We start from the raw sequence: 11,455 nt of genomic DNA, 5'->3' as shown, positions 1-11,455 counted from the left end.
ATATATTTCGTTCTAAACTGATTTATCCTTGTACGATTTATATATATGCTGAATTGGAATTGCAGTGGGAAAAAGGTGTGAAAAGGTGGAAAATGGCAGGGAAAAGTGTGGCGAAAGTCGGTAAGGTGTGTATGGAGCGGGGAAATGTCTTCGAAATGGTATAGGAAGTGATAGGAGGTGCAAAAGAATATAGATTTCCCTTTCTTATATTTCTTATTTTGTTTTCCTTTGATAGTTCCTATTTCATTTCATTTCATTTGAGTCGAGTCGATTCGAAAAGTTAAGTGGCGCACCTTGTCCAAAAATCAAAGTGGCAGACTAAAGCGTTAGATTTACTTAACTTAGTTTTTAATGTATTCGTCTTACTTAATGTACATGCCATGTAATCCAGTATCTATATGCATATATACGTACCGCATATACATGTTCTCGTATAAATAATCATATTTGTATCTATTTGCCTTAAAGTCCTGCGCCTAACATATCTCTTAGCTCCATCGCTCAATTAAAATTCAATTTATGCTGTTATTTCGCAATTATTCGCTTGCGCTTTTCTCACGTCGTTCGCTTTCCGTTAATGCTCAGTTAATTAATTAATTTATTTCATTCTAGTTAATCGTTTAATGTGTGTGTGTGTGTGTGTCAGAGTGTGGGTGTCCAATGCAATACAAAAATCATCTTATTCACTTGAATACCATCAACATTTACAAAATACATGCAACACAACTCGAGTTTCCCTCCTCCCTTCTCTGAACTTTTATCCTAGTTAATCAATTTAAATACAATATTCTCTGTGGCCTAAGAATGTAACAAGCGCGTGGCTGTAAGTCTTACTAAATTGTGATAAACCTATCAGATTTTGGGTAAGACTTATAGGCAGCGCTTGCTAGAAGAAGTGACAGACGGACAGACAGACAGTGGGCTCATATTTAGGGTGGAAAATAGAGAAACCAGGGAAATCGGTTCGCTAAACTGCAGTTTGATTGCAGTCGAAGGCAAAAAGAAATGCTTGAGATCATATTAGTCGGTTGATTCGTAGTTGATTTCTTGATTTGTTTCGCGCTCCAACCGTCCCCTGAATAGTGTTATCGTTAATCGTTATTATCGTTATCATTAATCGTAAAAGTATTATGTGTTTTTATATGCTCTGTAATTTACATACGTTATACACACACTCGCGGTCTTTTCGCATCTCTCGCTCTGGCAGTGTTTTGGCGTCAAGTTGTGTCAAACTATCATTCCGTACAATTTGATCTTTAGACAAGATTATCGTTAATCAATTATCGTTTATCGTTAACAATTACTTAAGAAACAGAAAACGCCTCGTCTCAACTTTCAACTAAGCTGCATCATCCGGGGAGCTGTCCTTTACACAACTGACCTATAACCTAAGACCAAATCATCCATCGATCGCTCTCTGTGGAATCTAGGAAACTGTTGGGATCTCTAATTGGATTTAAGGACCCATTTTCTGCCCTACATTCCTAGCTTTTTGTTGCATCAACGTAGTCTTGGGCTGTGTGAGTTAAACCAGGAAGAATAGTTTCCCATTAGCATCGTTTTTATCGTTTTCCTTTTGTTTTCATTTAATTTGTTTGTTTTTTGTGTGTGTTTGTTTCTTACTTTTGGGGTTAATAAATATTTGTTCGAGTTAATTATCGTGTGTAGGTCAACAGTAAACATATATGCAGCAGTTATATTTCATTTAATTTTTGTTAAACTGGTTTTGTTTTACATTTCGCATTTATTTTTGCTTTGTAGGTTTCTTGTCGTTAAATAATTTAATTATGAAACAATTTCTCTATATGTCGTTTTAATTACGTTTTTAGCGCTTTTATTTCACGTCATCTCGTCATCGTTCATCGTTCATCATCTCTGGTTCTAGTTGTTAACAACTAAATGCTTAACAGCTAGTATATTCCGTATTAATTTAGTTTAGTTGTAATGTAACATAATGTAGGCTTACGCTTGTGGATTGTTAATTAATGTTTAATGCTCAATGTTTAACATATCTCGATCTGTGTGTTACGTTAAGTAGTAATATCTAATATACTCGTAAATAATAGTTAATTGTAATTGTAATTTGTTCTTTGCATATGTCGTCAAACAATGTTTGCTTCATTTACTCTCCTTTTCTTTTAAATGTCAATTTTACTTTTATCGATTTTTGTAATAATATGTTGCTATAATTGCTATAGTTGTTAAATATTATACTTAAACTTCTGGGGGCTCCCCATATATATTTACACAGCTTTCTTCTCGTTTAAACCTACTAATTGTTTCTGGCTTCTAAGTGTTTTTCTTATAATTTTTTGTTTTTGTTTTGTTTATTTTTGAGTTTGCAGGGGGGCCAAACTTTTAAAGTTCATCTCTGAATTGTGGGGGCCTGATCCAATATCATATCGTCATAGCGTCTGATTGCCTCGAAATTCGCTGCTGTCCAACTTTGTTCGGGGTATCTCTACAAATCGGGCCTATTTGTGGGCGTGGTCGTGGTCGTGGTCGTAGGTGCGGGTGTGGCTCAATTAAATGCTTCATTGGCTCAGCAAACGCTCTCCATTTGATGCATTGCTTGTCGTTTGCGGTAGGCATAGAATTCCTCCCTCATGGCTTGAAGTCTAACCTCAACATTATCGTAACGAGGCAGGTGAATTGGTAGAGATCTTGGCTTTCTACTCCCGCCTCCTCCTCCGCCTCCGTAAGGGGCGTGGCTGTGCAACAGACTGCCACTTAAAGGACCCAACGTATGATGATGATATGGATGATGATGATGCGTATCTATATGCAAATTGAGATCTTCGCGCAGCATGCTGGATGCACTGGGAGTGGGCGTGGCCGGATCGAATTCATAGTGTCCATCCACACTGCCCACATCCACGGGACACGAGGATTTGGGCAAATTACTATCCGTGGCCGCATTCAGTCTTGAGATCATCTCCAGCCAATGGGCCATCGTATAAGGCGGTGTTGTGGCCCTGTTATACGAATACGAACCATGTGGCGTTTGTCCCTGCGCCTGTTGTCCACCAAAATAACCCGAATGTTTTGGCGGCGACGGTGGAGCTCGATATGGCGGCAATAATCTCCATTCACTGGTACTTCCCGGATGATTGGAGGTATTCTTTGAACCAAAACCACTCGAACTGGAACGCGATTCGGGTGAGGCCTCCAAACCTCCAGGATTCATGGAGTTGCGCAAATTGAGATTCAGCTGAGGCAAAGGTGACAGCATCTCATGTTGCTGCTGCCGATTGCTAAATAGTCGCGAATGATGACGAGGATACCAGCGAGTTCTGGGACGATAGCTGGCCTGCGATTGGTAGTAACTCCGCCAAGAAGGAGGCGATGGCAGCTGGAGTGGCACAAAGTGATCTTCCAGAGGATGTGGCTTTTGCTGTTGCTGCTGCTGCTGCTGCTGTCGGCGAGTTTCCTCTTGAATGGTTCGCAGGGAAGGCAGCTCCTGTGAGTAGTATCTATATCTACTGCTCAGATTGTACGATGAACGTTCAGCGGAATTTGGAGGATACACAGTGCTCAGATCGCTGAAGTGTGTGGGATAGGAGCCACTGGTCAGCAAGAGTTGCTGATGATTTGGCTGCAATTGCTGCGGTGAACTGGAGAATATCCTGGAGATTCTCGAAGGTGTGTAAAGCTGCTGCTGCTGCTGCTGCTGGCTGAGACTTCCACTGATTGTGTTTATATGCAGCGGTCTACTCCGGTCCGCATGGCCATACAAATTACTGCTGCTTTGGCTGGTGAAAGGTCGCAGAACATTCTGATAGCGGGCTCCACTCACAGCTTCATCGAAATACGATTGTTGATTGAGTGGGATCTGCTGCTGCTGCTGCTGCTTTCCTCCGATCTTTAGCAGACCCTGTAGAAAACCCCTGGCCGAATCTGCCGCTGACTGAAGACTCAATTGACTGGAGGAGGCCACCAATGGACGACGCCATGAAGCACGAGCCGTGATAAAGTTACGACGCGATAGGAATCCACCATCATCGCTGGAGGATTTCTGGGAAACATTGCTGTTTCTACGCTCGAAGAGACCACCGTCCACCACATCCACCACATTGGCCGCCGAGTCCATGGTTTGCTGGGCGTAACCCAGTTTCGAGACTCCCCCCTCCACATCCAATACGAATCGCCCATCGAGACTTCGTTGAATGCGACTTACGGAACGCCTTCGTCCTGCGCCGTCCTCATCGCCATCCTCGAGATTCGGTGAACTATAAATGGAGTGGCAGTTGGTGCAGCGATCAGGCGGCCAGATCCAGTGGAGTATGGCAATGAGAATGGCTGTTAGACTTGATATTCGGGTTTGTTTGTACCTAAATGCGGAAAGAAACGAGGCTGTGATAAGTATATGCATCTACGAAAACATCATACAGAACTGGGAAATCAAAGGAAATAAATTTAAAACAAGAAAAACATTCTTACTCAAAGCTTAAACATTTGTTACAAAACAAAAAGAAGGAATGCCAAACTAAAGAAATAGGTGTAACTAAGAAATTCACTTGACTAAAGCCATACTATTCATGTAAAAGTAAAGTAGACAGTAATTAGAATAGTAAGTAACAAAGGCAATCCTAGACTCCTACTCAAGAAAACATAGTTCACAACTAGAAAATAAATTAAAACTCAAACATTTGTTAAAGAGTATTACGTAAATCCCTTAAATAAAAAGGGAAACAAAACTAAACGAAAAAGGGGAGCAAAACTAAGAAAATCACTTAACTGAAGCCAAACAAACTAAAGAAAACTTTTTGTTAAAGTTTGAGAAAAGTTTGCTTACGATTTTGATTATGACAGGATGGACCTGGAACTATAAAAACGCTTTCATAATCACGGTAATGTTCAGTATTGCTATGAAGCGATAGTAGATCGGTGTGGAACGTGCATATGGCGGATGCCAATCAGAGTGAAATGGGTAGACAGATAGATGACAACGTTACAGATATAGATACATTTACAAGGTTTTTGCAGTTTGGCGGGGAGAATTTCGTATCAGATTAGATGGAGAGACGGTAACCTATAGAAAGCGTACTTACTTTTTTAAAGGCACTTGACCAGAGGAAATTGAGCCCGTACTGCGATTGTGCAAATGATGATTATTGGCGGCAATGTTACGAGCGTCCGTTATCCTGCAAGCTACCATGTTGAACTCTGCAAACGTATAATTTCTAAAATTAATTTGGCGTGCAGCGTGAGCCGTCCTATCCGGTAAATAAAATACCCGTACACCGTACACCGTACGTATAGCTACCAAGCACACACACTCTATATATACACACACGTTCACGGATATATGTTTATGCATATGCATATATGGCATATCTACTACGGTGCTCTCTACATATAGACGTATATCAAATGCGATTACTCTCTTTCGAAATTCTGCTTAGATTAAGGACAAAAACTGGCATTATACGGCAGTTTAATCTTTGTTGATGTTTTTTTTTTGGGCGTGGCAAAACAGAGGACCCAGGCACAGGGAGAAAGGTGTTTACTTCATTAAATTTGTAATTGCTTCAAAAACTAGTTTAGTTGTAGACACTTTCTCGCTGTGCAACCGGACCCACGTTTACTATGCCAATTTGCATGCCAGTATCGTCAGATTACGCACTCTTGTTGTCGCTAATAAGCTTAGATTGTTTAAATTTTAGCTGTAACTAGGCTATTACTAAAGGACAGTTAGCATTAAACAGTCGCCAGTTAGCAGATAACAGTTGCCATTTACCAGTTAGCAGTTAGTTGACTACGACTAAACTATGTTGTTAGTTAGTTTCAGTTGATTGGGGTTGCAATTACATGTGGAGCAAGATGGGAGTCGCCAATTAGTAAGCCAGGAGGCTAATATCGCCGAGAGTTTGGATAATTGAACGGCGGATGGCTACAGGAAACGTGGAGTTAAACAATGCCAACTAAATCGAAACTTAATTCTCCCTCCGGCCAGCTCTGCGATTGACGGTTAATGCGTTGTCGGATGACAAACTAATTCACCGACTGGAAATCCCACATATATACGGCTATATGCGAAAACTTGGTGTGTGTATGATATATACAACATACACAAACGCTCCGAGGTGCATATATACACAGCCGTGTGCTCTTCGCAGTATTTTATTTAGGATCTGGCTTCGAATGGTTGGAAAAAAACAATGACACGTGAAATGGCTTTTGAATGGTCAAGTTACGAATACGAATTGTGCCAACGGAAAAGAGAGCGAACGAATGGAACTCAAGTTTAATGCAAATCGAAAACCAAATATTGTTGATTATATGGGTATTATGGGTGGGGTATGCAAAAACCAAAACTGAGAGGTGGGAAGCGGAAAAACCAAAGATTGTGCGACAAAACTTTTGCCGGCAGAAGAACAAGTGATTCTCACGAAACAAAAACGAAAAGTGTTGAGAAGTATTTGGTTTTTTGTTTCGCCTTGATATGTGCTCATGTTTTTTGGGTAATTATGGAATCTGTGAAGTGTGTGAAGTGTGGGGTGCTCTTGAGATACTCGAGAAAGTGCGGCTGCGGCGGGCAGAATCTGATCGATCTGACAACCTATAACCGACGGATTGCGGATTGTTAGTGGAATGCGGATGCTTAATCGATGAAACACAGACGAGTGGTTGGTTGTGGTGATGTCAGTGTTGGTTAGTTGTTTAGTTGGTTGGTTTGTTGGTTGGTTGGTTGTTGGGGTTGGTGGTAGGAACTCGTCTGAAAATAACCTTTAGTTTGTTGTCAGTACTCAGGATCTGTGGCACACGACATCGACTTAAAATGATTGCAAAAACTTACCCTTGCTTGCATCGATGTTGGGGTTTTTTTTTTAGTTAATTAGTGGGGTCTTACTATATGCTTTACTTGCGTGCGCGGTCGCTTCACCTATTGACTGCCCAACTCGGACTTCAATAGAGACACAAAACATGATAGAAATACTACCAATTTGAAGTTCCAGAAGTTGGGCGGACAAGGGCGATGGACAGCTTATTGCACTGGATATTACCGATCAATTTACGACGCGATCATTTTATACTTCGGATTCGGTTTTGGTTTTCTGCTCTATCGACATTGTTTGTGGGCTTTATTTTACCATCTTTGTGCGTGAATTGTTTACAAAAAACGTCTGCCCAGTATTGTGCTATATAAATGGTCATTACTCGCCATGTATATAGATTATCGTATCTACAGTTCTTTATCCTCTGCGATGCAAATACCTTTATCTGTCATGAACTCAGCCCTGGGCAGAAACAACGACGATTTGGCCAAGAACATGCTTGTCAATGGTTCGAAGATAAAGGTATTTCGATCATCAGCGCTATCAGCTTGTCACATTTATATCATTACTGGTTTTTTACGTTAATTTATCGTAATGTGCTAACCGCAGCAATGAAAAAAAAAACAAAAAAAAAAAGACTTGTTGGGGAAAATGTATAAAACAATGTGTTCTGTATAGATTATGTGTATTTCATAGTTAATGGGCTGCATTGGTTTTAAAATTCGCAATTACCCTGTTCCATTGTTTTTTTTTCTTATTTTTCTGTGTTGTGTAAGTGTGTGGGGGTAGGGGGTCTTGGAAAGAATACATAATTAATAGATTTAAACAACGCAACATTAATTAATCCACTTAAAATACAGTTTAAAGCAAAAACCATAACAAAAGGCAGAGAGACGGAGAGGTTCCATATGCACACGGTTCAGGTCGGTTTTGTTCGGTTTGGTTTCGGTCCGGGTTTGATTCGATTGCATTAAAGCCAGCAGGCATCGAATAATGGTCCTCTGGCCCTGGCATTTTCAATTTCCGCTCAACTTCAGCCGGGTATTTTTTGTGTACTGCTTTCGAAAGGAGTTTCCCCGGGAGACGGGGACAGGCGTAATTAGAGCTTAATCAATTGCTTTTTTCCATCTTCGCTTAATGCTTCACTAAAGTGGCAACAACTATTAATATGTTCATGCGTTGAATTCCAAAAAAAAAAAAAAACAAACAGGCTGCAAAGCGCTTTGAAGCCAGGTTGATTGAAAAAAAAAAAACGCCCAATTCTACGAACAGAAGTTTTATTAATGGAATGCAAAACACAAATTTGATAAGGTCTGATTAAGGCCGATTTTTAACTAAGATCTTGGGGAGTCACTTTTATTTTGTCTACGGAAATGTGGATTGTGGGACCAGGGGGGGGGGTTGGGGGGACGAGCTGGGGGGACATACTCTCAAAATAAGAACTCATAACTAATGAAATCATAAACCGAAAAGAAGGATAACTAAATAAAGAAAAGCAAACCGAAATCCAATTAGTATGTAAATATATTTATATACAGAGATTTTGCAGCAACTTTTGCCAAATTTTAACTCAATTTTACTTGCACAACTACAACAAAAACGTACAAATCATACTCTCAGACAGGCATAATTTATGGAGAATTTCATATCAAACGCCTCGACGGCTCAGAAATTTTGTCAAATATTTTACTTTGGGCAAACAAACGGTTTCAAATGCAAATTCCAATGTGCTGTTGTTGTCGAACAAACCAATGTTTCGAGACTGAATGGCAAACGGAAGAAGGTTTCCATTGCCAGAGGCAGGAAAAGAGGAAAATTTAAACTGAAAAGGCCTGCAAGGCCCAAGCAAAACTCATAAAAAGGACAGCAAGTAATTGTAATCGGTAATCAGTTAAAAGTTATCGATAATTGGGTGGCCTGTGCCGTCGGAAGGTCAATATATCGAAATGTTATAAGTAATTAGTGGCTGCTTGAATAGGTTTGTTAGTTTTACGCCTTTAAAAATGGGGTTAATGGTTTTGGGGTTCGCCAACAACAAGAACATCGTCATCGATTATTACTATTACGAGTTATTTTGATATTAGTATTGCACGGATCATCGATACATATATATCGTTAGCATTATCATTAGCATTTTGTGGCGTTATCATTTGTTGTGATTTTGTCATCAAAAACCATTTCAAGTGTGTGTGTTAGCTTTTGCCTCAGTGTTACCTTTTTCCTGTTTTCGTCGTTTACGTTTATTGCAAATTTTTACGGCACAAACCGATAAAATGATCGCAACAATAAAAAACAGGATGCCCCCAACGACGCCGGCGGTAATCGCCTTGTGCTTGACACGCGCCGGCACCGGGAATTTCACCTCGTCGCTGGACTCGTACGACTTCTCCGAGTTGGCCAGCACCCGGAAGTAGTAGGTCCTTCCGCCCACCAGGTTCTTCACCAGATATTGCGTCTCCTCCGGCCGGATTTGTCCCCGGTTGAGGGTCTTCCACTGCGCATCTGTCCGGTACTTGATGGTGTAGAACTTGACGATGTGCGCCCGCTCCAGCGGCGATTGCCACGTGATGAGGAATCCATTGGAAACCTCTGTCACGGACACATTTCTGGGGGGTCCGGGCTTGGGACCTGTTTTAAACGGTGCCAGAAAGGGTGGTAGAGAAAAAATGAATCATTAGTATGTACATAAAATTGAACTACAGTAATTTAAAAGGTTATTATCTTAGGGTTGGCCAAAATATCGTATCGATACTTAAGACTTTGTTCGATGTCAACATCGATACAAAATAAATTTGATTTTTTTATATGATTTACTATTTATTACTTTTCAGACCGAAGAAAAGACAAATCATTGGTATACTCTAACGTCCTTTTGTTACTGTATTTATTACAAAAATAAATAAATCGATATCGTATCGATATTTAAAACGATATCACTATCGATATGTATGATGTATTGTAATGTCATTTTTCACTTTCCGAGGTTTTTAAAAGAGACCTTTTGTAAAAGAAATTAAATTTAAGTACAATATTTCAAGATTATTAATATTTCGACATTTGTGGCCATTCGAAAATTTCGATATTTTATTGAACGCGATATTTCCCCTTCCTTACACAACCCTATTGAAAAGAATCTTTGTTTTGCAGCCTTGGGTACTGTTTGTCCTGCCTTGTTTTCCAGTCAGCAATTTAAACCCGTAGCAAGCCAATTTCAATTGCTAACGATGTACAAAGGTGAAATCCGACATCGAAATGTACATACATTGAAAACAATTGAAGCAAAAATTTCAATGGGTTACAATGAAGCATTATTAAATTTTCATAAATCATTGAATCTCTTTCAAGAGTGCCACTGTTTTATTCACCGTAATGGGATCAATAAATTAACTTCCAAGTTTTAAATATTTTTTTTTGCAATTTCGAAGAAATTTTTTGTTTAGTGTATAATGGGTAAATCGTTTGCATTATTTTGATTTATTTGCATTTCATTTTATGCTTTGTTTATTTGCGCGAGGGATTTTCCTCTGCCCTTTTATTACCTTTTGTCGTTAACCTTCTCTCAAATCCTTAAAAAACAAAATGGGTCCTATTTTAAATTTGAATTTGTTTACCAATTCAGTTAAACAACAAATAAAATAAAAATGTATATGTTTAATGATTTCTATTTCCCAGTGTGAGTTTCGCCCTTCATTGTTTTAGGTTTATTTCACTTATTTCATTTTTTCGCTACGCTTAAAAGCTTTATGAAAATTCCATTTGGCTTTTTGCAACTCTTTGCAACCTTTTCCTTTTTGGCACCCATGCATTTATTCATGACAACGAGAACTGGATGTGAGAGGATTGACAAAAACACATTTTAATTAGCATACACACATAAAACTTTCCATTTTCGTATTTCGCATTTGAATTCTTGTGGGCCCCTTCAACTTCCGTTGGTGTTTGCAAATGGAAAGAGTGCTACAAAAAAAAAAAAAAAAACGACAGGACTGAGGACTGACAAACAGGAGACGGAGAAGGATACTCCTGAGTGTATGCAAACGAATTATAGGCATAGATAACCTGAATTCTCGGTACGCTTGTCAGGACCTCCTGATTGGAGAACTCGTGCTCAATGCAATTAACTGCCGGTCTCCTTGGGATTTCAGGCCGCTTGGTATTCTGTATTCTGTATTTTGGATTCAGCTTGTCGCACATGCAAATGCAAATTAAAACTGCTTGGAGAAATACACAATATGTCATGTAAATGGCGCCCAATTCGTAGCTCCCAATGGCGCTTATGAAATTTTGAACAGCATTAAACGATATACATATATATATGTGAGATGCGTATGGCTGGCAAGTGTATGGTATGTTGTGTGTATCTGAAGTGTGTGTGTGTGTGTGGAGTTTAGATGAGTGCGACGGTGCGAATGCGAGGATATTTTAGGGGGATTCCCCACGTGCGGCAATAAGTGCAAGCCATTTATTATGACGATGGCGCTAACGAAAAATGCCACGCTCATTATATATGTATGTATGTTAATTAAAAATGCTTTTAAAGAGCACTCGCGGGATTTGAAAGCGCAAACGCAAACGCAAACTCGTCGCATATATCAAAAGTTGATTATGCGAATGGGGCAGAAATGAGCAAGAGAAGCAGTAGCAGTAGCAGTAGCAGTAGCAACGGCAACCCTTTA

The 11,455-nt window shown here is 39.7% G+C and overlaps 1 protein-coding gene and 1 long non-coding RNA gene across 21 annotated transcripts in view; one reads left to right on the top strand and one right to left on the bottom strand.

Moving 5' to 3' along the window:
- Positions 1–11,455, top strand: part of LOC128253519 (uncharacterized) — a 146,266-nt gene that overhangs the window by 45,091 nt on the left and 89,720 nt on the right. The window lies entirely within an intron of this gene.
- The window catches only part of LOC128253512 (protein turtle), a 43,165-nt gene continuing 33,557 nt past the window's right edge, over positions 1,848–11,455 (bottom strand). For 12 of the 20 annotated variants that reach the window (XM_052981958.1, XM_052981951.1, XM_052981950.1 and 9 more), the window contains 3 exons: positions 8,994–9,407; positions 5,052–5,166; positions 1,848–4,331 (listed from right to left, as the gene is read on the bottom strand). In XM_052981958.1, the coding sequence (XP_052837918.1) occupies positions 2,543–4,331; positions 5,052–5,166; positions 8,994–9,407 (2,318 nt within the window). In that variant the 3' untranslated portion in view covers positions 1,848–2,542. Of the gene's footprint in view, positions 4,332–4,795; positions 4,867–5,051; positions 5,184–8,993; positions 9,408–11,455 lie in introns of those variants that run through there. The other 8 variants (XM_052981963.1, XM_052981964.1, XM_052981965.1 and 5 more) reach the window with 5 other exon arrangements.

Source organism: Drosophila gunungcola (genome assembly GCF_025200985.1).
Source record: "Drosophila gunungcola strain Sukarami chromosome 2L unlocalized genomic scaffold, Dgunungcola_SK_2 000037F, whole genome shotgun sequence".
NCBI classification, from domain to species: Eukaryota; Metazoa; Arthropoda; class Insecta; order Diptera; family Drosophilidae; genus Drosophila; species Drosophila gunungcola.
This window is presented reverse-complemented; position numbering and strand designations above follow the sequence as displayed.